This window comes from Crocodylus siamensis, chromosome 7, assembly GCF_052110815.1.
Source record: "Crocodylus siamensis isolate JL-2025a chromosome 7, ASM5211081v1, whole genome shotgun sequence".
Taxonomy (NCBI): domain Eukaryota; kingdom Metazoa; phylum Chordata; order Crocodylia; family Crocodylidae; genus Crocodylus; species Crocodylus siamensis.
In genome coordinates this window covers 19705675-19730997 of record NC_143401.1, presented here as the reverse complement: position 1 = coordinate 19730997, position 25323 = coordinate 19705675, and the positions used below count along the sequence as shown (strand labels likewise).

The 25323-nt window shown below is 43.2% G+C and overlaps 1 protein-coding gene across 4 annotated transcripts in view; it reads left to right on the top strand.

Moving 5' to 3' along the window:
* Window positions 1-25323, top strand: part of LOC149859563 (WASH complex subunit 2A-like) — a 51099-nt gene that overhangs the window by 12102 nt on the left and 13674 nt on the right. For 2 of the 4 annotated variants that reach the window (XM_090057028.1, XM_090057027.1), the window contains exons 10-25: window positions 167-238; window positions 629-744; window positions 2425-2497; window positions 4847-4903; window positions 10776-10937; window positions 11435-11562; window positions 12419-12511; window positions 13109-13204; window positions 14445-14558; window positions 16308-16468; window positions 18026-18137; window positions 18561-18740; window positions 19711-19893; window positions 23717-23845; window positions 24036-24131; window positions 25174-25299. In XM_090057028.1, the coding sequence (XP_089913154.1) occupies window positions 167-238; window positions 629-744; window positions 2425-2497; window positions 4847-4903; window positions 10776-10937; window positions 11435-11562; window positions 12419-12511; window positions 13109-13204; window positions 14445-14558; window positions 16308-16468; window positions 18026-18137; window positions 18561-18740; window positions 19711-19893; window positions 23717-23845; window positions 24036-24131; window positions 25174-25299 (1898 nt within the window). The remainder of the gene's footprint in view (window positions 1-166; window positions 239-628; window positions 745-2424; window positions 2498-4846; window positions 4904-10775; window positions 10938-11434; window positions 11563-12418; window positions 12512-13108; window positions 13205-14444; window positions 14559-16307; window positions 16469-18025; window positions 18138-18560; window positions 18741-19710; window positions 19894-23716; window positions 23846-24035; window positions 24132-25173; window positions 25300-25323) is intronic. The other 2 variants (XM_090057031.1, XM_090057030.1) reach the window with 1 other exon arrangement.

Genomic DNA, 25323 nt, shown 5'->3' with positions numbered 1-25323 from the left:
GTTTATAGGGTTGTTTCACAAGACTCTGCAGTGTAGGTGAAAGCTTGTACACAAGCTCTGCTTTTGACTAATAAACTTTCTAACTAATAATGGACTGGCCTCAGGTTGTATAATTCAGGTGTAAAGATTAATTAGAATAACTTAGGTCTTAAACTCTTTCTTCTAGCCCTGTCATCAGCAGAAGTCAAAACTAAGAAGACAGTGAAAGAAAAGAAGGAAGCTAGAGTTCCATCAGATGGTAGGATTTCTTTTTCTATTACAGCAACTCTTTCTTAGTTGCAAGGGGAGAAAGTGATATATTCCAACAGTAGGATTTCTGGACTAGATAGGAACTAGGATTCTTCACTTTGTGAGCAATTGGGTTGTTTGTGTTTGTGTCTATGCTGAACTAGAGTAGAAATGGCTGCAGAAGAAGCTGTTGCTTAAACATGATCTTTTGTCAAGATACTGTAATCCTATACTCTGGACAAAGCTGGTGCTTCCCCATTGCATGTGAGCATGGAAGATTAAAACCAGAGTTGTTGAATGCTCTTCAACATTTGTATTTCTGTGTCTCCTTAATCATTATTGAGATTGCAGTGGACTAAGCCTACATCATGGCAGTCTGGTGTGTGTGCTGTGTTTCTAGATGATGATGATGACATTTTCAAACCTCCGAAGCTGACCGATGAGGACTTTTCACCGTTTGGTTCTAAAGGTGGCCTTTTCAGTGGCGGAACTGGACTCTTTGACGATGATGAAGAGGTTAGAGACCACTGGATAAGAGGGGCAGAGTGGAAGCATGGATCTCTGTATAGACATCCCCTAAAAATAAATGGATCTTGATCTTGTTGGAGGGTGGGAAAGCAAGCCTAGATGACATGGTAGATAAAAACCATGCAGATAAAGGAGCATACATCATTTCAGGTGAAAGAAATTCTTCACTCACTCTGGAAATCCTCTGCCTTTCCTCAGGAATCAGGGTTTAACCTGATATTTTAGGCCAACTTGTCAATCTTTTTCTCCCTTGTACCATAATTGCTGTTTAATTGTACCTGTTCCTGAGGACAGTCTTAAAAAATATGTGGCTTGTGTGTAGTTTTGTGTGATCCTTAGAATTAAAGGTCCTGCATAAATGTAACAACTAGCATTTGACTAGCTCCCTGGCAACAATTTTTCACTCTCTTAGTTCACATTGTCTTCCTATTTGCATCCTCCTGGGATACCTGTGTTGCCTAGGAAACTTAGGGTATATCTGCATGATACAGTGCTGGGCAGAGCAGAATGGATTGGCAGTAAAAGTAGCATGACCAGGGCAATAGGCTAATTAGGTGTGCTGAAACTCTGGGTATATATGGGTGTGGGCAGAGTGCTGTGCTAATGGAACTGAACTGCTTGCAATACCTGATATTTCTGCACAGCACCATGTTACACTGTCAATACACTTATGTTATACATAGATATAGGAGCTATTTATGTATGAAACTGCTTGAGGGGAGAAGGTACTAAACTGTCCTCTTTCTCTTCCTCTTGCTGTATAAAATGCCTCCATTCTATTTAGATAAAGACCTAGAGATTTAAAGAGAGCTGTCTGTATTTTTAATAACACTTAGGAGTTGGGATAAATTAGAAAATGAGCAGCTACTTTTTTGTAACAGGTGGTCAGCTACCTGACTAATGTAGTAGTATGTCAGCGTGGACCAGAATAGAACCCATCCAGTTCTGTTAACAGGTTACTGAGTTGCAAATTAAGACCAGAGAGACTTGAGAAAGAAACGCCCACTGGCTCAAATGTTCCTTGTAGACAAGACACCAATATCTAGCAACTTCGGAGAGCTGAAGTAGATGCATCTGACATCCCCTGTTGGATAGGTATCAGTGTAAGAGGGAACTTCCCACTCAAATGCTGCCTTTAGTCTGTTTTTAAAGTACAGTAACAAAGCTTTCCTCCCTAAGCAGCAGCGTTCAGCTTTCTTTAGAGAATGATAGTACAAACCAGGTTTTTAACATTCCTAAAAGTTTTAAAAACACTTATTTGCAAAGGTTACTTTATTCTGCATCTATTAGTTTCCTTTTACACTTGACCCATTTCTTTGGTAAAGCTTGCTAGAAAAATGAGTCACGCAGTTCTCCAAAGAGTTGCATTCCAAACTTGCATGTCCAGTCGCTCACAAAGACTGGCTTTTACTGATGGGTCACTAGGGCAGCTGGGGAGTTATTTCTTAATGAATTTAATGGGGGCCCAAATCCCTTAGGCATCTAGGTTGGGACTTTCAAGTGCTTGTCTGCCATCAGCCTTTGGGGGTTGGAACCTGTATCTTCTATTTGCATCTCTATTGCTTTTGTATTGTCTGTGTACTTTTTTTACTGTTGCCACAAATCCTGTTGCAGCCAATAGACAGATTTGTCTTTTCTCTTTTTTTTTACCTCTTGGCTGTCAATCAGAGTGATCTTTTTGCTGAAGCACCGAAAGCAGAAGATACAAAAGAAAAAGATCAGCATGTCTCAATAAATGATGGTAAGAACTGATTAGTACAAATAATGCATATCAACTAGGCCTGTGCAAAACGGCTAGTATTCGCTTCAGCTTTAGATTCGGTCAGTTCGGGGGACAGTGATTCGGATCATCAAATCACTGTCCCAAATCGATTTGGCTAGATCTCTGAATTAGCCAGGCCCATGCCCCTCCAGCCCAGCAATGGTTGACCCACCTGGCCCAGCTCCCAGCTCTTTGGGGGGGGGAAAAAAAGAAATAGCCCTGGCTCACTGGGTTCTGCCAAGCAGGGGGGTGATCCCTGCTGCCTTGACTGGACCAACTCCAGCCCTTTAAGAAAAAAACAAACAAGAAAAGCCCCACACTTGCTGTCCCTGCCGGTGGGGGGCAATCCCTACTGTCCTGCACTGTGTGAGGGGCTCTTCCACAAGCCCCCCTGAAACCCTGAGGTGGCTGCAAGAGTGGCGAGTCCAGGGCTTTCCTCTTTTCTTAAAGGGCTGGAGCTGGCCCAGGCATGGCAGTCATGGGGAGGGCTGGGGGAATGGAGAAGGGTGTTTGGGGGGGGGGGAGGCTGGTGCAGAGCCCCCCGATGCAGCACGGGATAGTGGGGGGGCAGCAGGGATTGCCCCCCTACCTGGTGAGCACCAGGGTTTTTTTTAAAGGGCCAGGAACTGGGGTGAGTGGGGGCTGCCATAGGAAGGGGATGGAGGGAGCACTGGGGGAGCGGCAGGGGGCTGGTGGGAGTCCAGCCATGGTCTGATCCCCTCCCCCTCCCCTAGTACTTACCAGCTCAGAGTCAGCTGTGGCTCCCTGCTGCAGCCACTGGGGACTGCCCAAATCATCAAAGCGCTCCGAATCTTTTCTGAAGATTTGGAGAGCTTTGAATAGATTTGGACCTTTTAATTGGTCCCCTCATTTGATTGAGATTCAGAGATTTGGCCACCATATTGGGCCAAATCTCCTCTGAATTGAATCACTACCTGAAGCTTTGCACAGCCCTAATATGAACTGTTATCCTGTGGATAACTTGTGGTTAGTACCTAAGTGTACTTTGTCAAAAGAATATCTAAAGCAGAACAGAGAGCTAACAGCTAATGGCTGTTTCCCTTGCTTAGCTGGTGCTAAGTTTCAAGCAGAAACTTCGGAGTTCTCTGTTCATGATTTGGAAATAAAAACCTAAATGTTTTTCCAGTATGAGAAACTTGATTGGGTCATAAGTTATATGTAATATCTGAGTGGGGGGAGGGGGGAAGGGGAGCGATATCTTCACTGAAATCATTTGGGCACATTTTAGGCTCCAGCATCTACCAATAACTTGCAGACTCAGTCAGGAGTATTTTGTAAGCAGCCAAGACTTGTCAAAAGCATGGATGCCTAAAATTAGTCTCCAGTTAAGTAGCTCAGCTGTTCCTTCTGAAATCCTCAAAATCCAGTGGCTGAATTTTAGGAGCCTACGTCTTTAGTTTATTTTAAAGCCCACTCTATATTTATAATGTCCAGCTTAGATATTAAAATATTTCACATAGAGCAATTTAACTCATCACCTTTAGTTTCTTGGGTAAACTTTTGCAACTTAATAGAAATGTCTCAACTTAACCATGCATGTGTTGGGTTCCTGCATCAGATCCCAGTGCACATTTACTTTAAGACCTTAAAAACTGACTAAAGTGGAGATGAACAAGCGCTTCTAAGCCAGAGCTCCCTTTATCAGATGCTATGAAAGAACACACACAACAGAGCAGGCTATCAGGCTGTGCATGTCCTTTCATAGTATCTGATGAACTCATCTCTGGCTCATGAAAGCTTATGCTTCTCTGATTTAGTAAGTCTGTAACAATGATTCTCAACCAGGGTACTGTGGGGTATCTTGAGATCCTTTCAGGGGTGCAATGGGGTGCCATGCTATGTTAGCACTGTTCACCATGCAAATATGGTTCACAGCACAAACCCTGAGATTTCAAATTTGAATCCACGGTGTTAAAACCTTTCCAACCTGTTGTGGTCTTTCTGAGTTCTTTGCAAAAAAAAAAATTGTTCTATTATTTTTCTGTAGTCAAAAAAAAATGAGGGAAAGCTAAGAATTTGTATTGTCTGATGGGTGAATCTAACTGGGGTGCCTCAAGTCTAAAAAAGGTTGAGAACCAGTGTATTATAAGGTGCATCTCTATCCTGACTTCAGTAAACTACCTTTCTCAGAAAATGACAAATTCAGGGATGTCTGAAGTATGCTGATCTGGAGCTATTTGGGTTGCTGAACCAAGGGATGAAAGCTGTGGAAACTTCTTGTGATCCTTTTGTTTGTAAGAGTATTGGAAACTTGAACTGCATGAAGCAAAGGTTACTGGTTTAGTGTTGTACTTCCTATCATTTCAGCACCATCAACAAAGCCTGGAAAGAAAGTTCCTATAGGTGCGGTTTCCCTCTTTCCAGGTATGACACATTTGATAGGCAATTGCTTCATTTGTTAAATGTTTATCTCTGAAATATATTGTGATGTCTTTGAGAAAAAATCTGTCAAAGTATAGCAGTGATGACTTGTTGGATGTGGTTTTGATTGTCTGGCATGTGAGTTATAAGCATACTTTGGGTCCTAGGGGACTGCAGAATCCCCTGGGATCGTTCAAGAGGGTATAAATGTGGGTGGGTCCAAGATTGTGATAATTGGGGTGCAGCCACACCTTTGAGAGTGTGGGACTTGTAGGGCACATGAGCTATCTTCACTACACAAGGGGATGTGGCTAGGGTCCCTTCTGGTGATTCTGGATGCCAGCAAGCTCTCAACAGCTCCTGTTGGAGCTCTGTGCTCACTATAAGTTCCAAGCACACCAGCAGCATAGTTACTTATTCTTCAAGGTACCTGTTACATATTACATGTATTAGTTTAAGTACAGTATAGATAGCGGCATTCCTCTTCAGAATTTCATGAGCTGTATTTAAAAACTTAGACTATTATTGTACTGCATCTGTTGTGCCCTTTCTTGATGCTAACAGGTCATCTTTGTTTGGAAGTGGATTTATTTCCCCTCCACCCCTTCCTTAAATTACAGCAGAGGTGGGGGGTGGGAAGGGAAAGGAAACCTTTCTTTTTTAAAATTTTTCTTAAGCAAGAGTGAGACAGGTCATTTGCTTTATATGTAGGGTGACCATAAGGAAATCCAGGACACTGCCCCCTCTCCTTACCCCTGTGTCAGCTGCTGCAGGCAGGGGTTCAGGCACACAATCCTGCCTCCACCTCCCTGCTGGACTGCACCGTGCCCCCCTGTAATTCTGGGACTTATGTTTAAATTCTGACCAACCAACTGGGACTGTTCTACAAAATCCAGGACCGTCCCAGCCAAACCAGGACATATGGTCACCCTATGTATATGAGAAACTGTCTCAGCTGTCATGCAGTATTTTAGTACTGTAATGAGTACGGTATATTTCACATTTTGACCTCAAGAGTAGCAACAAAAGCATAATTTATTAGACAACGTTGCACCAAAGGATCTTGCCTGAAGGCACTATTGCCTCAGGGATGAATTTGGCCCTTTTATTAAGCTATGTGCCTTCTTGATTCATGAGGACATATGGCACACCGTTAGTAATGGAGCTGCTCAAGCTATCTGTTGCATAATTTTTGGTGAATGTGGTCCTATACAAAAGTTGTGCACACCGGTTATGACTTCTGCCAGCTTATTTGTTCAAAGTAACTGAATAAATAAGCTGTAAAGTAGCTGGTAGTGATTGTTCAGAAATATCTAATCAAGTTTTGTGGGGTCAGCTAAGCTACACTGGTACTCATGTTCTTTCTAATTGGATGACTTGACCTTCTTATACTAGGAATGTGTGCGCTTAAAAGGCATGCAGTCTGTGTCAGACCATACCTTCAAACCTGGTGTCTTGGCCTGGCCAATATGGCTGCTCATTCTAGCCTGCCTCGCTGTGATTGATCACCCAGGCTGATCCAGGCTTGCCTGAAGTCCCAGCATGGCCTATGCCTTCATCCACTCCCTCTCAGCAGACTCTCCATTTCCCCTATATAAGCCCCTGCGCAGGAACAGGAAGTATCCAGGTAACAGGGCTCAGCTTGACCCAAGACTGCTTTACTGCTTCCTATGGCTTGTTCCTTGACTTGGCTTCCTGTTTGAACTCCCAGCTTGCTTCTTGACTCCAATGTCTACTGGATTTCCCAGCTTCTTGACTCAGCTTGTTTGTAGATCCAGCTCTTGGACTGACCTTTTGGCTTCTTGGTTGGGTTTGTTCTCAGATTCTGTTCACTCATCCTGACCCTAGTCAGTGCCTTGATTCCCCAAGTTGGCTGCCCAAGTCCTGGTGTGACAGTTTGCTTGGCCCATCCCAGTTAGTGAAGAAGGCGCAGCATGGCACCCATTCCTGTGCCAGTGCCCTCAGACCTGTCCTCTTTGGACACCACAGCTCAGGGAGACACACAGACAGGGCAGGACTAGTTGAACTGACTTGCCTCTGCCCAGTAAGTCCTGAAAGTCTGAGTGCAGCAGCAGCTGCTGGCTAAGAGCAATCCCTCCAGTCCAGGAGGCATCCTGCTAAGAGACCAGCGCTGGTGTGAGGAGGCATATAGTGGCTGTGGGAAGAGATTGCTGCACTTCAGGCCTTTTCTGTTGAGTCCTGTACCCCTCTTGCACTACCTGAAAGGTATGATGGGGACTGGTGGCGCTTCAGGGGATTTCTTATCCAATGCAACCTTTTTGTTCCTAGCTCAGCCTGGAATAGTCCAGAGATCAGGTGATGGTGAGCATCCTCATAAGCATCCTGATGGAGACTGCCTTGAATTGGGCCTCCCCACTGGTGAAACAATACCTTTGTCCTCCAGGACTGGGAGACCTTCCTTTTGAGACTCCTTCTTCATGTTTGTTGATCCCTGCTGGGCTTGCACAGCAGAATGCACATTAAGGAACTTTTCCCAGGGGCAGGGTATTGCCCTTTGCTGCTGCTATGCAGCCATGACAACTGATGGAACAAGGTGACTGACACACACAGCTTGACTGATTCCAGTGGGGCTTGCAGGAAGAGGTAGAAGATGAACTGACACAAGTGGAGCCTCCCTCAGGGTTCAATGCCTTTGTAGACCCATCAGTTTGAATTGATTGTCATCTCCAGGAATGGAAGGAGGGAAAAAATACATTTCCCTAACCATGCTTGTGGGGGGCTCCAGGACACAGACTTGCCAGCTGCCCCAAGAGAGGGGATGAGGAAAACAAGCCACCACTTGCCTGGTAAGCAGGGCTGGCTTGTGGTAACTACAGATTCCCCTTACTCCCTCCACAGTGGAAACCCGCAGAAACCTGACCCTCGGAGCCTTCAGTCACAGCTATTCATCCATCTCCAGGTCCTGGGTCAAATCTCGCTTCCAGTCCTGCCTGCTGCCCTGGAATCCAGTAAGGCAGTTACTTTAATCAACAAGGCTTATTGACCCAGGCCTTTTTAAATCCAATTACAGTGGTGGTCCAAGCTAGGGACCATTGAGACCATAGACAGCTCCCTTCTGTCTGGCCCTGTGGAGTGGGAGGCCACCGCTCTGGAGGTGAACGCCCATGGGCACTGCAGAACTTTGTGTTGGGAAAGTCTGTTTCATTCATTACCCCTTGATTCTGGGATTTCTGTGCCTCATCTGCCATGACCCCCAGGTCAGGTGGAAAGCCCAGGAAGCTCACTCTTGTTCCAGTTGCTGTTGCAGCATTGCTGGACACCTGGGATGTTTGCCTGACCTACGATTTCAAGCAGGGGTATTGACCACTGCCCACCTCTGTGGGGCTCAGCCTTTTGAGACTATATCCAGCCTGCCCCACAAAATACCAGGATTATGCTGACATATTTGAGAGAGAGAATGCAGTTCTTCCCTTCCCCTCCCTCACCAGAATTACAGTTGCCCCATCAACCTACTGCCTGGGGCCAAGAACCTGGTGGGGTGTATCTGTGCCATGTCAGAGCCCTAACTTGCTACCCTCTGAGCAAGCTAGCAGAAAACCTGTCCTGGAGGTTCATAAGGAAGTCTGTCTGTCCAGCTGGGACTCTTGTCCTAGTCATCAAAAAACAGGAAAGGGGCTTTGCCTTTGTGTGAACTATTGGACCCTGAACCAAGTCACCATCTGCAGTCAGTATCCCCTACCTCTCGTCTCAGAATTGTTCCATTGATTTAAAACCACCTGCATATTCATCAAACTTGACCTCCAGGGAGCATGTAACTTGATGTGAATCAGGGCCAGTGATGAATGGAAAATTGTCTTCTGACTTCAATACAGGCACTTTGAGTAGTTAGTTGTGCCCTTTGGGCTCATCAGTGCCTCATCTACTTTCCAGTGCTTCATTAACCATGTGCTGTGGGACCTCTTGGACTAATTTGTCATCACTAACCTGGACAACATTCTAACTTTCTCAGAAGATGCTGACCAACACCCATCACATGTCCAGGAAGTGCTGCAGGAGCTGTGCCACCATGGCCTTTTTGCAGAGTTGGAGAAGTGTTTGCCTTCAACCAACCCTTCACCAAGTTCTTTGTCTTTATTTTATCCCCAAGGGCTTAAAAATGGACCCACAGAAAGTATAGGCCATCCAAGGGTGGAAAGCATTCTGGAAGGTCAGACTAGATGATTGGGGGTCAGAACTGATGTTCTATTTAGGTCCCTTCTGACCCCTAACTAACTACTATGAAAGGTCAAGGAACTTCAAAGATTCTTGGGGTTTTCCAACTTCTACCAGCAGTTCATCACCAACTTTGTCAGATGATGGCCTCTCTCACCACACTGCTACATAAAAATATCTAGTTTCACTGGTCTCTGGAATCTCAACAGGGCTTCAGGTACCAGAAGCAGGCATTCACATCCACCCTGTGTTAGTCCATTGAGATCGAGCCTTGCCCTTTGCAGTGGAAACAGATGCTCCCAGTACTGCAGTGTAAGCATAATCCTCTCACTCTCCACTCCATCAGCAGAATGGCTGGCCTAGCTGTAGTCCACTGACTCTTCATTTTCCCCATATAAAGGCTCAACCTGACCCAGGACTATTTTGCCATTCCTTCTGGCTTGCTCCACAACTCTGCTCTCTGCTTGGTTTCCTGGCTTCTTGACTTGGCATGCTTCTTGACTCCTCTGTAATGCTGTATCTCCCAGCATCTTGACACCTTGATCTCCAAATAGCCTCAGACCTGGCCAGGCATACCCCAGCATGACAGTTTGCTGATTTAACCAAAATATCAGCAATGGGTATAGTTCACTTTCTGCAAATCTCTAAAATTTAAGCTGTTTAAATTCTTGAACATCAGGAAAATAAATAGGCAGACCCAAGACTACTTGTAATTTAGCAAAGTCTTGGTCAGTAGAATTTTAGCTTATTAGAACAGAGGCACAGTAAATACTCAAAGGACATCTGTTTCTCGCGCATTTGATTCTGAAAATACCAAGTTGATCCAGTTTGAGTGCTGTCTTTTCTTGGAGAATGCAATCAATATGGGGACAAATTCTGCCCCTAGTTACTGTACTGCTATGAGGTTGGTGAGGCTATATAAGCATGACTCGTGGCTTGCATTCTGTTTGCCAGTGTTCACTTTTCTCTGTTTTATCTGTCCATGGTGCAGCAAGGCTTAATGTACTTGGAGTTCCTTGCTTGGAAGACCCAAACAAATGCAAAATAATCACGTTTTACACAAGCAAGCACCGCAGCGCTGGGCACTTTGAAAAGCACCCAGCACTGTGACGCGTACAGTTGTATAAGCAGCAAAATGTGTGTCAGTGCGAAGAGAATGGTGGCAGTGTGCTTTTGAACTAAAACCCCTCAGAGGTGCTTTAGTTCAAAACCTCAGTGCTACCATTTTCTGTGCACTGATGCTCATTTCACTACTCATACAACTGTGTGCAGTGCAGCTCAGTGTGCGTCAGCTCACATGTGGAACAGGCTTGATTAATTGAGTTTGCTTTGAAGTGGTGGATCTCTGGCACGTTGGAGGACAAAAAGGTATGTGTATAAATGCCCAATTGTTTCAACACTGTTGCTTCAGTGGCGCTCCCACTAGAGATGTGTTTTTGCTAATTAGTAAAGAAGAAACCATGCAGTTTTAAGAGTCTCCCATCTGTTAGCTCAGTAAGTCTTTGCTTTACGTAGCAGGTCCTTAGACACCCCCTCTGCTGAGGGGGTGTTTCAGGAACACATCATAGGCTTCTGCTGTGCTGAAGATAGCAGTGTGCTTAACAGTGGCTAACTGGAGCACGTGCAGCAAGGCTAGTTTGTGGAAATTCAGTGACATTGGCATCGGTGTGCACTGATTATTCATTTCCTTTCTAACTCACAGGTGGGAGTGATGTCTTTAATCCCTCTGCTTTAGGAGAAAAAGAGAAAAAGAAATCCCCTGAGCAAAGCACAGAAAAAGCCCCCAAACAGCTTGGGAAAGTCAGTCTGTTTGATGATGATGATGACTTCTTTGTGGAATCAACAAAGAAACCTTCAAGTTCAGGTGAAAGGTCTTCAGAAAACTATAAAAGGTCATAGATAGAAGCTGGGGTTTGTAGAGACATATGGATCCCTAAATCCATCCCTTGCAGCCAATGCTATTTCCTCCTATTCTGTTTTGTTATTATATAATCCCTGTGTGCATTACTGCCAGTAGTGTCTTCATGATTTTTGGCAGCTCTTCTGCTAGCAGCTTGCTCTTCGTGTTTTGTCTCTCTCTTCTGGCAGACATTTTAGTTTAAAGCAACATTTGTCCTTGACCCAAGTGGTGTGGGTCTAGATGGACGTGTCTGTTCACTGGAGCATGGGAGGGAAGTTGCCAATAAACAGGCTATCCACATAACACTTCACCTCCTGAGGTAGACCAGTCTCTTCCCCCCAGCTTCTGCTATCCATGCTGCCTCTAATTTCAGTCTCTCTCTAGATTAATAACACTCGGTGACTTCTAGCCGAAAAAGTAATCCCTGAGCTTGAATATATTACTTTCTTTCCCCAACAAAGTCAAAGTTGCTGTTGATCTCTTTGATGATGAAGGAGATTTATTCAAAGAAAAATCTGGAGCTGTTCCTGCATCTGTCAGTGCACCTAAAGAAGCTGAAAGCCGTAAAGAGACAGTTGTGGAGAAAAAGGTAACTGGGTAGAAATGAACTTTTCCATTGCTATCAAAAAGCTAATCTTTGAGGAATAATTATCACTCTGGCTCCAACAATGGAAGGAGTTTGCCTCCCAGAACAGCATAGAAATGCTTTGTTTCTGTGCATTCAATAACATGTCCAAAACGCATGCAGTGCTACCCCTCATAGAATCACAGGGTTGGAAAGGACTTCAAGGGTCATGTAGTCCAACCCCCTGCATAAATACAAGGTGCTTTATTCCTCATGTCTTCAACTTTTTGAAGGGACTGGTTTTATGCTCTCAATCCCTTAGCATTTTTCATATGCAGAGAGCGGTGTTTGGACAGTTAGAGGCATTCCAAGCTATAATAGTTATGCAGCTAGTACAGAGTGCTGTCATGGTGACAGCTGTGTATGTGTTCTGTTAATGCAGTAAAAGCTGTTCAGCATAAACTGCACTTTTCCGATCACCAGGTTAGACTACGTTCACCAGGGGTTAGTTCATTCAGGTTGCCTCTTAAATGGGCAGATTTTCCTCTGTTGGCCAGTTGTCCAGGCCCTGCCGCAGAATCCCGCATGTGACTCCTACTGAAATGGATGATGGTTAGATATAAAAAGATGACAACCCGCACTTGAAATAGTTTTTACCTTTTCCTCATGGCTGCAGTGGGTTTTGGAATCTCTTGCAGCTGGGTCACTAGTTTCATATATTTTTATCCAAAGCTTTTCAACAGTTGGGTAATTTTTTGAGGTGTGGCAGCAGCTTGTCTTCTAAAAAGGAACCTGATATGCTCTGTCGTGCTTGGGGGTTTTTTTGTTGTGTTTTTTTTTTTAATGAATGCTAATATGTGGGTGTTTTTCTGTTTTGAAGAGTCAGCCAACTCCCACAGAAGTGCTCAAGCCTTCGGTTGAAACACCACCCAAAAAACAGAGAAGCTTATTTTCAGATGAAGAAGATTCTGAAGTGAGTACCCTGTTTATATGGGATGCTGTATGGAATGCTGTGGGGCCATAGCTTATAAGCAATGACTCAGTAAGTCTTTAAAATGAAGCAAGAATTAGAGAACTTGGCATGCATTTCTACTGCCATGTTCTCTAACACTTCTTTCTCTTTAAAGACTTCTCAAGTCATTGCTTATAAGCAAGGTGTGGGAGGTCTGACGTGGACTTTCACCTTCCATAAACTTTCTTCAAGCAAGAGCAGATTTCCCTAAATTTTAAAAATTCTCTTTTTTGTTTCTGATGTATTTGTAAAAAAGAATGAGAATTTAGAGAGAAAGAAACAGTAAATGAGGAGTCTCATAATTTCTGTTTTGTGAGTAGATAGAACAAACCATCTCTGGTTCAGTAATACCAGAGTCCTTGTTTAAAGGAAAAGAACGGTTAAGAAAATTTTTTCCAATTATTTGAGTTGGTGTAATAGAAGACATCAGATTCACCCAAAGAACCTTGACTTGCTTAAAGGAAGAAACATGAATATTTCATTCACTTGATTAAAAACAATTCAGCCTGTTTGTTCTCTTATTTCATTTTGACAAGTTACTGCTTTTGGCTTTGGTAGGACTTGTTTTCATCCAGTCAAATGGTGAAATCTCTATCCACTAGCAAATCAACAGCAAAAGCACCGCTCTCTTTCTTTGATGACGAGGATGAGGAGGTAAGTGGTATTTCTCAGCACCTCCTGGGTATTTAATACTTTTCATTTAACTTACTTGCTAGGTTTTTATAAATGGCCGCTGTTTACTTACTGGGATTTATTACTATATCATGGCTGCAGGACATCCCTGTCCTGTAACAGAAAGCATGGCGTCTAGGTGACAAGGGAATAGCTTTTTTTTTTTGTATTGTAGAACTGTGCACTTCTGTCTAGAGTTCTGCATTCCTGGAGCTAAAGCAAAGGCAGCTTTTCATTCCTTTACAGATAGGGAAACTGAAATATAAAAGTGAAATAATTTGCAATAGCACCAGGTTGTCACTTTTGAAAGGCACATTTTGCCTGTTATATGTAGTTGCTAATTGGTTCATGTTGTTCATATTTCCGCATATGCTGTATTTGTGCCCCAAACTTTTTGTTAGACTTGGAACTGTACTAGCCCAGGGAAACATAATGCTGTACTCCAGAGTAAGTAGCCATCTATCTTTGGACCCCTAACATGGTTAGCTACTCTACCACACAGTTGTACTGTGTACTGAGGCAAAACTGAGGTAGGCAGAAGGCTGTAGTAGGTTTAGTATTATGCAAATTTTGGAGCAAAGAGGCTTTAGCTGGAAGGAGGCTGCTTTTGGACCACATCTGTTCCAGTTGGACTGTTAGCAGAAGCTTCTCATTGCATAGTAAACCATAAGAAAATGTACTGGTTAGCTTGGGTTTTTGCAAAAAAAGTGCTATCCAGAGATCAAGTGGAAAAACTACTTTTAATCACAGGCAAAGTCTTATCTGGGCGTGTGATGTGTTTACCAGGTATTGTTACAGTAAAGCTCGCTAATACAGATCAAGATCCTTGTCTCTTGCTTAGGAACAGCAGTGCCTCATGCTTTTGCTTGCCCTCCCCTATTGGAATGAGTTCCTTCTCCATATCTATCAAATACCAGTGCTGATGCCTATGTGCATGTGTCTGCTCCTCATCCACTGCGCAGCAGTATTGTGATTGCTGGTCAATCTTATTTTGGTAGCAGTGGTACCTCTGCCCCTATAACAGAGAAGGCCAGGCTTAGTTGAGAAGTTTTCAGTTTATCAAACAATTATTTGTGGATGGCATGCCTGAAAACCATTTGCTCCCTGATATTTGAGAGAAGCGTAATTTCCATAATCAGCTCAGCATAGTTTCTGAGCAACAAATAGTAATGAGCTCTCCCACACCAAAAACAAATTACTACTTTGTTTTAATTCTTTTAAGGATCTTTTTAGTATTTCTGGCAAGAAGCAACAGTTGAAACCGCCCCAGGAAAAAGCAAAACAATCGGAGCCCCTCAAGAAAGCATCCAGTTCGTTGTTCAGCAGTGATGAAGAGGTACTGTAGAGCAGGATGCATTTCAAAGGGTGTTGCTGGTTTTTAGACCTCTGAAAAGTGAAATGTAAAATTATGGACCAAATAAGTGTTCTTGTAACTTCAGCATGGGTTGTTAAATGTCTCTTTTCTATGTGCAATACCCCTTCCAACTGTTGTGATGCCTTCTTACAACTTGAAGGGCTACATTTGATTTGGGGCTCAGATTCACCATGCTAGCAAGATACCCTGTGGTGGGAAAAACTTGTAAAAGAAAAGATATTTAGGGAGATGTTGAAAGAAATTGAGTGGCAGACTCCTGTCAAAAAGGCCATTTTGACTTAAAGATGTCGGGGGGGGAGGAAAAACAAAGGTATAGACTAGTGGCTCTCAACCTTTTTTGGAGTCCGGACATCCCTTCAAAACTTATTGGGATGTGCCAATCTGCCCAGCTGAGAACTATGGTTGCATGCAACTTATCTTTATTGGTTCTCAACTGGGTGCATATGTCTGCTACGCAATCAGACCAGGAAGGGCCACAGGACACACATGGCGGTTCTTCATTAGGGTTTTCTCATGTAAGGAAGGACTCAGTTTTGGAGTAAATCATTTCTTTTTTTTGAGAAACTGAAGGATAGGGAGAACAAAATTTGAGTCTGAGAGAGGCTAGTCAGGTGACTCTAATTGGGGGATCAAGGAGCACTCCTGGTCTTTATTTAGAACCAGAGGGCACTGCATCTTCAGAAGACTTTCAGTCGATATCAACTTGAATGTCTGCATATACCCAGACATAAGATCCCCCTAAAATGTAAATAGCTTGAATGAAAATCATGTTTCTGCTTTAATTGAACCATATTTCGCTTTATCTCTTGTCACTGAACTGCTGTCTCTCCAACTGATAGTTCCTTTCAAGGTAGAGAAGGTAGGCATACTGAATGTAAGAATAAAGCAGGATAAATTTGAAAGCTTCTATTTCTTAGCTGTAAAGAAGAAAATGGGGGTAGGCTAACATTATTTCATAGTTTCATAGTTAGTAGGGTCAGAAGAGACCTGAGCAGATCATCAATTCCGACCCCCTGCCACAGGCAGGAAAGAGTGCTGGGGTCAGATGACCTTGGCAAGGTGTTCATCCAGCCTCCTCTTAAAGACCCCCAGTGTAGGAGTGAGGACCACTTCTCTTGGAAGTTGGTTCCAGATCCTAGCTGCCCTAACTGTGAAGTAGCGCCTCCTGATATCCAGCCTGAATCTGCTGTCTGTCAGCTTATGGCCGTTGTTCCTTGTTACTCCTGGTAGTGCTTGGGAGAACAGGAACTCTCCTATTGCCTGTTGGTCTCCCTTGGCCAGTTTATAGATGGCTGCTAGATCCCCTCTCGGCTGTCTCTTGTGGAGGCTGAACAGGTTCAGGTCCCGTAGCCTATCCTCATAGGACCTGCCCTGCTGCCCCCTCATCATGTGAGTGGCCCTCCTCTGGACCCTCTAACATTCCTAACATTAGAAATAAAAGGACATGTAAACATGAAGAGAGTCAATCCAAGAAATGTGTTGCAGTCTACATTAATGCAATCTTTGACTTTAATTTTGTCCTGGAAAGTCCAAGAGATGTATTTGAACTGACAAATCAGTCTTTCAGAAAAGTGTCTCCAGACAGCCAGTCGTAATAGCAAAGGTGCGGGCTTTGTTTTTAGTATGCCAACTAAAGTAATGAAAGTGTAAGAATAGCTGAAATGACCTATAACAAATGGGAACTGTTCTTTTAATAAGCCTTTTTTTTAGGACCACTGGAACCTCACCCAGCAGGATAAATCAGTTTCTGAAGACCAAAAAAGGAAATCTACAAAATCTAGCAGTACAGTTGATCAAGCTAAAGCAGCAAAAAATACAAGTCTGTTTGCAGAGGATGAGGAGGAAGATTTATTCGCGATCACTAAAGACAGGTAAAAATGCTTCTCCACAGAGAAGCATGTTTCTTTTAGAGTCTTTGAAATAGAGCTTACCTGTTTTAGTTGTTTTCCAGAGGTCTTAAAAGATTCCCTTCCTGAAGGTTTAAAAGGCCTCAGGTTTCTCAAGAGACTGGGCTCCTATGGAGTATCTTTTGAGCTCGGTTTGTTCTCTGTTGCTTGTGTCTGTTATGCAGGTATTATTAGGCTACTGAAGGATGCACTGACTGCCTGGTTTCATCACTGAGTTTAGGCCTTTGCTTCTTGTGCCCTAGCAATATTGGAACAGTTGCGATTTACAGCAGTTGGAGAATGCTCCTTAAAGGAAAAGGACTGCTAACCGGCTGAGCATTCTCAGTGAAGTGCTCTTGTCTCTCCTTAAACCAGACTAGCCCAAATGTTTTTGGTTTGTAGAATGCATCGCAAAGTTTGCATGTTTTCTGAAGTTTGATGAAGAGGTAGGGTTGGTAGAATGGGGAGAGCAGGTGACTCTGATTTGCTCTGTTGACCTCCATCCAAATAAAATCAATATTTCAAAATGCATGTGAATGAATTATTTTTTGTGTAAATGATTTCTGAAATGGAAGTGCAGCCTTGGCTTTGCTGCTGTTCCATGAGTTTGGTGAATTTTCTAGCTTCCTGCCACTTCCATATTAGAACAAGTATGTCATAGTCTGAAAAATGATACAACAGTGCATTGGGTTTACCAGTGAATTATGTATCATTCTTCAGTTTAAGAAGGCACAGTCATCCAACTGGAACAGAATCGGTGTTATGTATGGTATCTGAATAAATTACCCAGTCAGAAATAGCGTAGCCAAAATGATAGCATGAACACCTCCCATAGTCTGAAATGTCTGGAGGTTGTGCTGCTGATGCTTATAGATGCCTGCCAGAGTTACAAAATCTGGGGTGAATTTGTAAATGGGACTAAACTCTCAAGGATTAATTAAACTACTAATGTCGAGGTGGAGAAACCATTGTGTTAGAATAGATTTAAAGGATTTCCTCTTTCTGCAGTACTATACCAAAGTCACAGTTCCTAGCTGAATAGGAGATATGGATTAGAAAGCTCTTTAAGTCTGTATGAAATCATTCTTGAAATCTCCTTCTGCAGTTTTGGAAAAGTCCCAAAACTCTAATAGCCTAGCCCTGTGCTTCCCAGTGCAAGTGTGGAGGTGAGGATGTTCTTTGTGGAGGTCAATACATTCCTGTTTCCATCAGTCAAGTAACTATGCCTTTCTGCTCTGCTCAGCTTGTATGAGTGTACAACTACTGCATGAGAGACGCAACTGGAGATTAGTAATAAAAATGTCTTCCCCTTGGAAGCATACTCTCAAGAGTGAATAAGATTAGATGTAGGATGCCCTGCCAAATGAAGCAGCAGGTTTCAATATCTACATAATACCTTTTCCTTGCTGTTCTTTGTTGAGACCTCTTGATTTTTTTTTCCTTCTTTTTTTTTATGGATGCCAGTGTTGTAGCATTTTGTCATTTTAAGCATGTCTAAGGATGTGTTTTTTGTTTTGTTTTGTGTGTTCTCTCTGGTTTCAGTCGGAGAAAACCCCAGAAGGCTTCTCTTTTGTTTGAAGATGATGCAGTCGATGGAGAATCCCTCTTCAGCTCCCAACCACCATTTCTTCCTTCAGCTACGGAAGCCACAGTGGTACTTCTCTTTCTAATTTACTGACTGGCATCACTTGAACTTGCTAACTGCTGATCCCACATTTTTAAACTATAGTAGTTTCAGCAGACTTTCAGTAGGCCTAGAGCTGAATTTTAGATTTAAATTATTTGCCAGCATCAACTTACTAAATTCTGAAATGGAGTCTGAATGCTGCCCTTCCACAGCCTGCTCCTGATCAGGCTGTGCTGTGAGTATTGCTGAAAAGGTTTTTAGATGCCATTCTTGGGAGGAAATCCTGGTCACCCCTGTAGTAGTCAGTGATACAGCTTTTATTTGTTTCAAGAGTTTCAGCAGGACCGGAACTTTGGGTCAGAGAAACCCAGAGACACTGCCTTGCAGGTAGAAGCCTGTTTTATGTATATTCCCATTTTCATGATGGTAGTTGTGTGTTTTATTCCACAGGAAAAAGCAAAAACTGCACAGCCATCACCTTTGTTATTTAATGAAGGGGAGGAAAAGGCTCATCTGCCAGAGGTGTTAGAGACTAAACTGCCAGAAGAGAAGTTGGAACGTTCAGAAGAGCCTCTAGCACTTCCTGAGGGCACTGGAACAGATGCTGCTGGGCAGCAGGAAAAACAAAAGGTAAAGAATAATCTTATTTTAATGGAATTTTGGCAAATCTTTGTTTAAAAATACCTGAGTTATGACAATTCTGTTAGATTTCTTCCCTGAATTCATTTATTTTTAGCAATGAGAGCCCCTGTTTAAAAAAAATCAAGGATACAGCCACACTTGTTACCACTCAGATGGCAAACTGAATGACTATCAATGTTTCATATTTACCTCAAGTGGAATGCTTCAGTAGTTAAAAGCTTCAGCCATATGGACTGTCTTTCCTTAAGCATGTGAGCTGAACAGACTGTACTGATATGGCCACTCACAAACTGTACATCAAACCCAGTGATGGTACCTCTGCTGTTGAAACTATCCTAGGGATATATCATGTTAGAGTGCACTGGGATCATGATTCTATTAAAACCATGAATTTCTGCTTTTGGAAGCAGCGTTTGCACAGTGCAATCAGAAAAGGGTCAGCCAAGCATGGATCAGCTTCCAAATGCAGCAGTTGCTGTATGAGTGAGACTTTCTGGGCAGTGACCACCTGGAATTGTTAATGCTGCTCCTAAATGTTTGTGTTTCTAGAAGACCTCGTTGAGCACCTCTTTGATTTTGGTTCTTTTTACATCAAAGAATCCTAGGCTGTTTGAACTAAAATGTACATTGTGCCCCTGAAATATAAGAGTCTTTGGAATTGAACAGTAGTGCAAATATGGAGAAAATCACAATGTACAGTAATGTTAAACTTCAGGGCTACTTTGCATATGGGCAGTGAAGAAAACTTGTTTGGTATGTGACCTATTCCTTATGAAATCCCTTCATGCAGTGGTCTGCATGGCATTTCTTTATCTGTACCAGAAGAATGAATTGCGTTTCGCTGTTTGCTCTGGTACTGGCTCTCAAAATTCTGGACATTGCAAATATCCAAACCAAGGAGGTCTAACAGTTTCAGGTAAATTGAACCGGTATCTACCTCTATTCTGCCCTTCTACAGTTGGAGCCTGCATCGCCTTTGGGGTCAGTCAGTAATACCGATCTGCTTAGCACATCACCACCCCCATTGGAGAAGGAAACCAAGAGTCGGGGAAAGAAAGCCCTGAGCTTGTTTGAGGATGAGGAAGAGGAGAAAATGGAAGATGAAGATATTAGTAAAAATGCACGGACTGAAGTAGAAAAGGTGAGTAATTGACTCCTTTTATTTTTATTTTTATTTTTTTTTCCCATAGAAGTCTCTCTCCAACCCCTACCACCAGAGACTTATTTCCCCTTAAAACAAGGGTGGGCAAAATGGTGGATCTGGCCAGCTGCCAGACTCCATTTCCCAGGAGCCCCTCCCCAACATGCTGCTGCAGCAGTTTTTTTCCATTTAGACCCCAGCAGTGGCGGCAGTGTGACGGCACGGGGCTAGGGTTTCCATGGAGGCTGGCCCCAGCAGCACTGGCAGGGTGCATGGGTGGGTGGGGAGCTGCTCCACAGCTGCAGCTAGGATCTTGCAGGTGTGATGGCATGGTCTGGAGCTGGCACAAAGCTGTGATCTACTGCCTGCACACCCCCCGGGCATGTGGGCAATGGATTGCAGCTCTGCCTCCACTCCAGATCACACTGTTACCACTGTAAGATCCCAGCTCTGGCCATGGAGTAGCTCCCCGCCCAGCTGCGTGCCCTGCCAGTGCTGCTCCATAGAAACCTTAGCCCCATGCTGTCATGGCACCGCCACTGCTGGGGTCTCCACGGAAACTAGCTGCAGTGACAGTGATGGGCTGCTGAGAAATGGAGTACGTCTGTGGGCTGGACTCTGCCTGCCCCTGCCTTAGAGCCACCTACTATCCAAAATGGTCTTTCTGTGGTTTGAGTTTATAAGCTTTTCAAATGGTACAAGAAAACTAGTCTGTTTTCTTTCCTGTGGCATGCTTGCCCTTGCCTTCTCTCTGCCTCTCTTATAACTTTTAGTTAAAAAAAAAAAAAAAAAAAAAAAAAAAAATCTGATTCTGAAGTATGCCTAGGCAGTGTCATGTATATCAGTTAAAATTTAATACAGTTTTGTATGGTTGTGGTTGGTTTGGCTCACAGGAAAGGAGATGGGTTCCTGACATGGTTTTGACATTACTATGCTTGGAGGTGCTGAGAAAATAAAGTTGTTTCTGAACAAGGGGAGAATGATGTCCCGGGATTTGCTCAAGAAGCATCTATGGATGCAAGCCAGCATTTTGGTCGCTTTATTAGCTACAGCATCGCATTGCAGGCTCATGTTCATCTTGTGGTCAATGATGACCCCCAAGTCTCTTTCTTCTGTAGTGCTATCCAACGTAGCACTGCCGAGCCTATAAGGATGCTGCAGGTTTTTCCTCCCAAGGTGGAGAACCTTGCATTTTTCGGTGTTAAACACCATCAGGTTCTCATCTGCCCATTTGCTGAGCTTGTCCAGGTCAGTCTGGATCACCCACCTATCTTCTGGCGTGGATGCTTTGCCCCAAAGTTTGGTGTCATCGGCGAACTTGGCCAGTCCACTCCTGACTCCAATGTCCACATCATTAATGAAGATGTTGAACAGGATGGGTCCAATGACAGAGCCTTGAGGGACCCCACTGGTCACAGGGCACCACGATGAGTGACTGCCATCAATTACAACCCTCTGGGTCCGACCACGGAGCCAGTTACCCAGCCAGCGGATCGTGGTGGAGCCAAGGCCACAACTGGGCAGTTTGGCCAAGAGGTGATCATGGGATACCAGATCAAAAGCTTTTTTGAAGTCAAGATATATGACATCAATCTCTTCTCCCTCGTCCAGGTGATAGGTTACCTGGTCATAGAAGGAAATGAGATTGGTCAAACAAGACCTACCCGCAACAAACCCGTGCTGGCTATTCCTTAGGATGTTAGCATCTGCCAGTCCATTAAGGATGGCCTCTTTTTAATAACTTTTTCTAAGACCTTCCCCAGGATAGAGGTCAGGCTGATGGGCCTATAGTTAGCCGGATCCACTTTCCTCCCTTTCTTGAAGATGGGCACCACATTGGTTTTCTTCCAGTCTTCGGGCACTATTCCAGAGCACCAGGAGTTTTCAAAGATCTGTGCCAGAGGGTGGGCTATAATGGTGGAATGAATGAGTGAAAATGGACTTAAATGATGGAGCACCAGAAGTCGCTGACATTTTCGGAGGTAATTTGTAACCATCTAACAGGGCTTGTTGCTCAGTTTAACTGGTATTTCGGTGAAATGGAAAAGACACTACAAATCAACCAGGACTGGATCAGGGATCCATTTTCAGATGCTACCAGCAAAGAAATGCTACACATGTTCATGAAGAAGACAAACTGATCAAACTGAGCAAAGACAACTTTTTATGTCAGAAGCATCAGAATTGGGATGAAACATCTCAAGTTTTTGGTTGGAAATTGAAACTGAATATCCAGAGCTTACTAGGAAAGCAATGGAAGTCCTGCTGCCATTTGCAGCTACATATTTGTGAGTCTGGATTTTCTGCACTGGCTGCTATTAAAACAAAACAGAGCAAAACTGGACGTGAAGGATGAGATGAGTTTGTCTTTCTAATATTGCTTCAAGGATTGAGGAGCTGTGTAAGACCCACTAGGCCCAAGTGTCCCACTGAAATAGCAAGATTGACATTACTTTTGGCTTATTTTGGGGTATTTTTCATTGAGATTTAAGATTTTTAGCTTTAAGATATTTATTATTCTGATATTAAAGGCTTTAAGTTAGAAATATTAAAGGACAATCATAATAACTTCATTATACAGAAATGAGTTTATGCAGACACTTCATTAAGAGTTGTAATATTGTTTCCTATTATGTACTAATCCAGCAGCATACCAGGCCCAAACTTCTGTGGCATAACTATGATATATATATATTTAATTCATAAATTAATAAAGCATTTGATGTTAATTAGTATAGCCTGCCTTATATCACATTATTGGTAACATTTTAAAAACAAGAAAAAATATATATGTGTAGATGACCTGAAACTGAGACAGAAGGGGTTATGCACACTTGTTGAAACAAAGGTTGAAAACCCTTGCTTTAGGTAATTGTCAATAGTTTTGCAACAATGTAGCAGTGCTTAAACAATAGCTTATTATTGCCTCCTAATTACTTTCAACCCACTAAGCATAAGCCCACACACAGAGGCTGCAAATTGGGTCTATTAAGGTGCTGTTGTTGGTCAATGATCCTCTATTAACCCTTAATTTGAATTGAAATTTAATTTGAACTGTAATGCAAATTGGTTAACAAGTTTTAGCAGGTCTGTAAACAGACTTGGTGTCCTCCCTGGCAGGCAGCCCACCACTGGGTTCATTGTGGGCTGGACCTAGCTTTTGTGCATTTTTTTCATTTCTTTTTTTAAATGGATATTAATGCAGAAATACAGGTAGGAGAACATACGTAGCTTCAGTTGAATGGGATAAGTAAGCACAGTCATTTTCATTGCCTTCACCCAAACAAAGACTCTACCTTGCCTGTCCTGCATTGCTATGTGTTTCGATTTGCATCCTAATCACCTGGTCTTTAAGATATCATTAGTAATGTGTTAGATTTCTACTGTTCTACTAGGTTTCTCACGATCCTTCGGTTTCCTTACTCCAAGCTCAAAACTTAACAACATTCCTTGTGGTCTAATATGTACCATGGATGGCCTTTTCCTGTCAACCTAGTGCCAATCTGTAAATATTATCCTTGGAAATGGGATGTGAGGACTATGTTCCTATAGGATTCTATGCCTGTCTCTGCATTTGCTGAAATATGCTTAGCTGAAGCAGTTTAAGTTTTATCCTTCATTATATTTTCCAGCATCTGTAAAACCTTTTATTACTATGCTCCTGTTTGGAAGAAACTGAGGACTATAGGAGTAGACGGAGACAGCCAAATAGCTCTAGCATGTCTCATTACAGTTCTGCCTTGTTGCTATTTGAGTATTACTGGAAATAAACTATTTTGGAGATACTGTCAACATACGTGTCTGTCTCCTCTCCTTTTTGCAGCCTTCTGAAAAGAGCAGCCGTTCCAAAAGTACTGGTGTCTTCCAGGACGAAGAGCTGCTGTTTAGTCACAAGCTTCAGAAAGATAATGATCCTGATGTTGACCTCTTTGCTAGTCCCAAGAAGTCCAAGGTAAATTTAGAGCTCTGTTCTGAATCTTCTGTTTGAAGATGGAATCTTCATACACATGGTTGCATTAAGTCCTTTTGCTGAGATGTTGATGGGCACATTCACTGCCCTCCATCCAGGAAAGACTGATGATACATATGGATGTAGTATTCACTAGCAGTAAGAAAAATCTGTGATGCATTTTGTCTTTCAGTCTGCAAGCCGCAGTGTGAAGCTGTCCTTTGGAGAAGGGCTGTTTGGTGATGATGAAGAGGATGATCTCTTCAGTACTGCTAAAGCAAAGCCCCCGGTATTTGCCTCTTTATTATAAATGACTTCTTTGAAAGGCCTAGGAAAGTGGAAATGAGTATATGGGGATTGCTACAGAGATTTCCAAGTGAAATCAATAGGGTAGAATCTCTCTTTAAAGTACAGGCAGTCCTCGGACTTGCACCATAATTGGTTCCTGAAAACTGGGTTTTAAGTCAAAACTTTGTAACTTGGAACTGTTTTCCCTATAGGGAACAATGTTAAAATGGGGATTTGGTTCCTCAACCAAGGCCTGATTACCCTATTTTTCACCCAAAATAACCCAGAATTTTGTACTCAATTTATAGATGAATGATATACAGTAAAAGCTCTGTTATCCGGCATCCCCCCGGAATGGGAGATGCCGGATAACAAAATATGCCAGTTAATTGAGTGGCCCGAACAGGCATCCTTGCACAGCATTGCTGCCCCTCCTGTGGGCCCTGCGGGCCCCATGGGACAGGGAGGCGGGCTCCACACAGCCTGCTATGCCCTGGGCTGTGGGGGCTCAGCAACACAGGCTGCTTTGCCCCGGGCTGTGGGGGCTTGGAGGAACTGGTTTCACTTTAACTGCATGCCTGCTTGTAAGGTAATAGAGTATGCTGGCTTTTAAGGTGCCGTTAATGGGAGCTTTTACTGTAGCTACATTAATGTATTTATATTGTAAATAGCAATCATATTGATTTGGAAGGAGATCTTTGAGGTGATTTTGCTGAACTTTTTGAAGGGCTCTTGGCTGGAGTCCTTCTCAGGAGTCCTGGCTGCAGGTTTTTTTGGAGTCTTGTCCACTTTCTTAAAGAAAGCGTCCAAGGAAGTTTGAACAGATGTTCTCCAGGGAGATGGGTGATGCAGCAAACTTGTTCGCTGGTGTGGCTTTGCATCAGATCAAGCATTGTAAAGTTGAAACTGACGTCAGAAAGTTGAAATGGTGTCAATTTTTGAGTTAGTGGGATCTTTCTTAAGAGACCTATCCCCTGTGCATCTTCAGGCTCATGTCCAATTTATACATAACTTCCCCTGCTCATTTTTGATTCTCATTTCAGAAAGTGGCAGAAAAGAAACCGGTAACCAAAAAAGACAGCAGTGGCCCATCCTTAGAGACCAGTAACGTTCCTGAGCATAATCTAAATGCCAAACAAAATAAGGCACATAAGCCAGAAATCACTGAGGTATATACCCACATCTTAAAACCT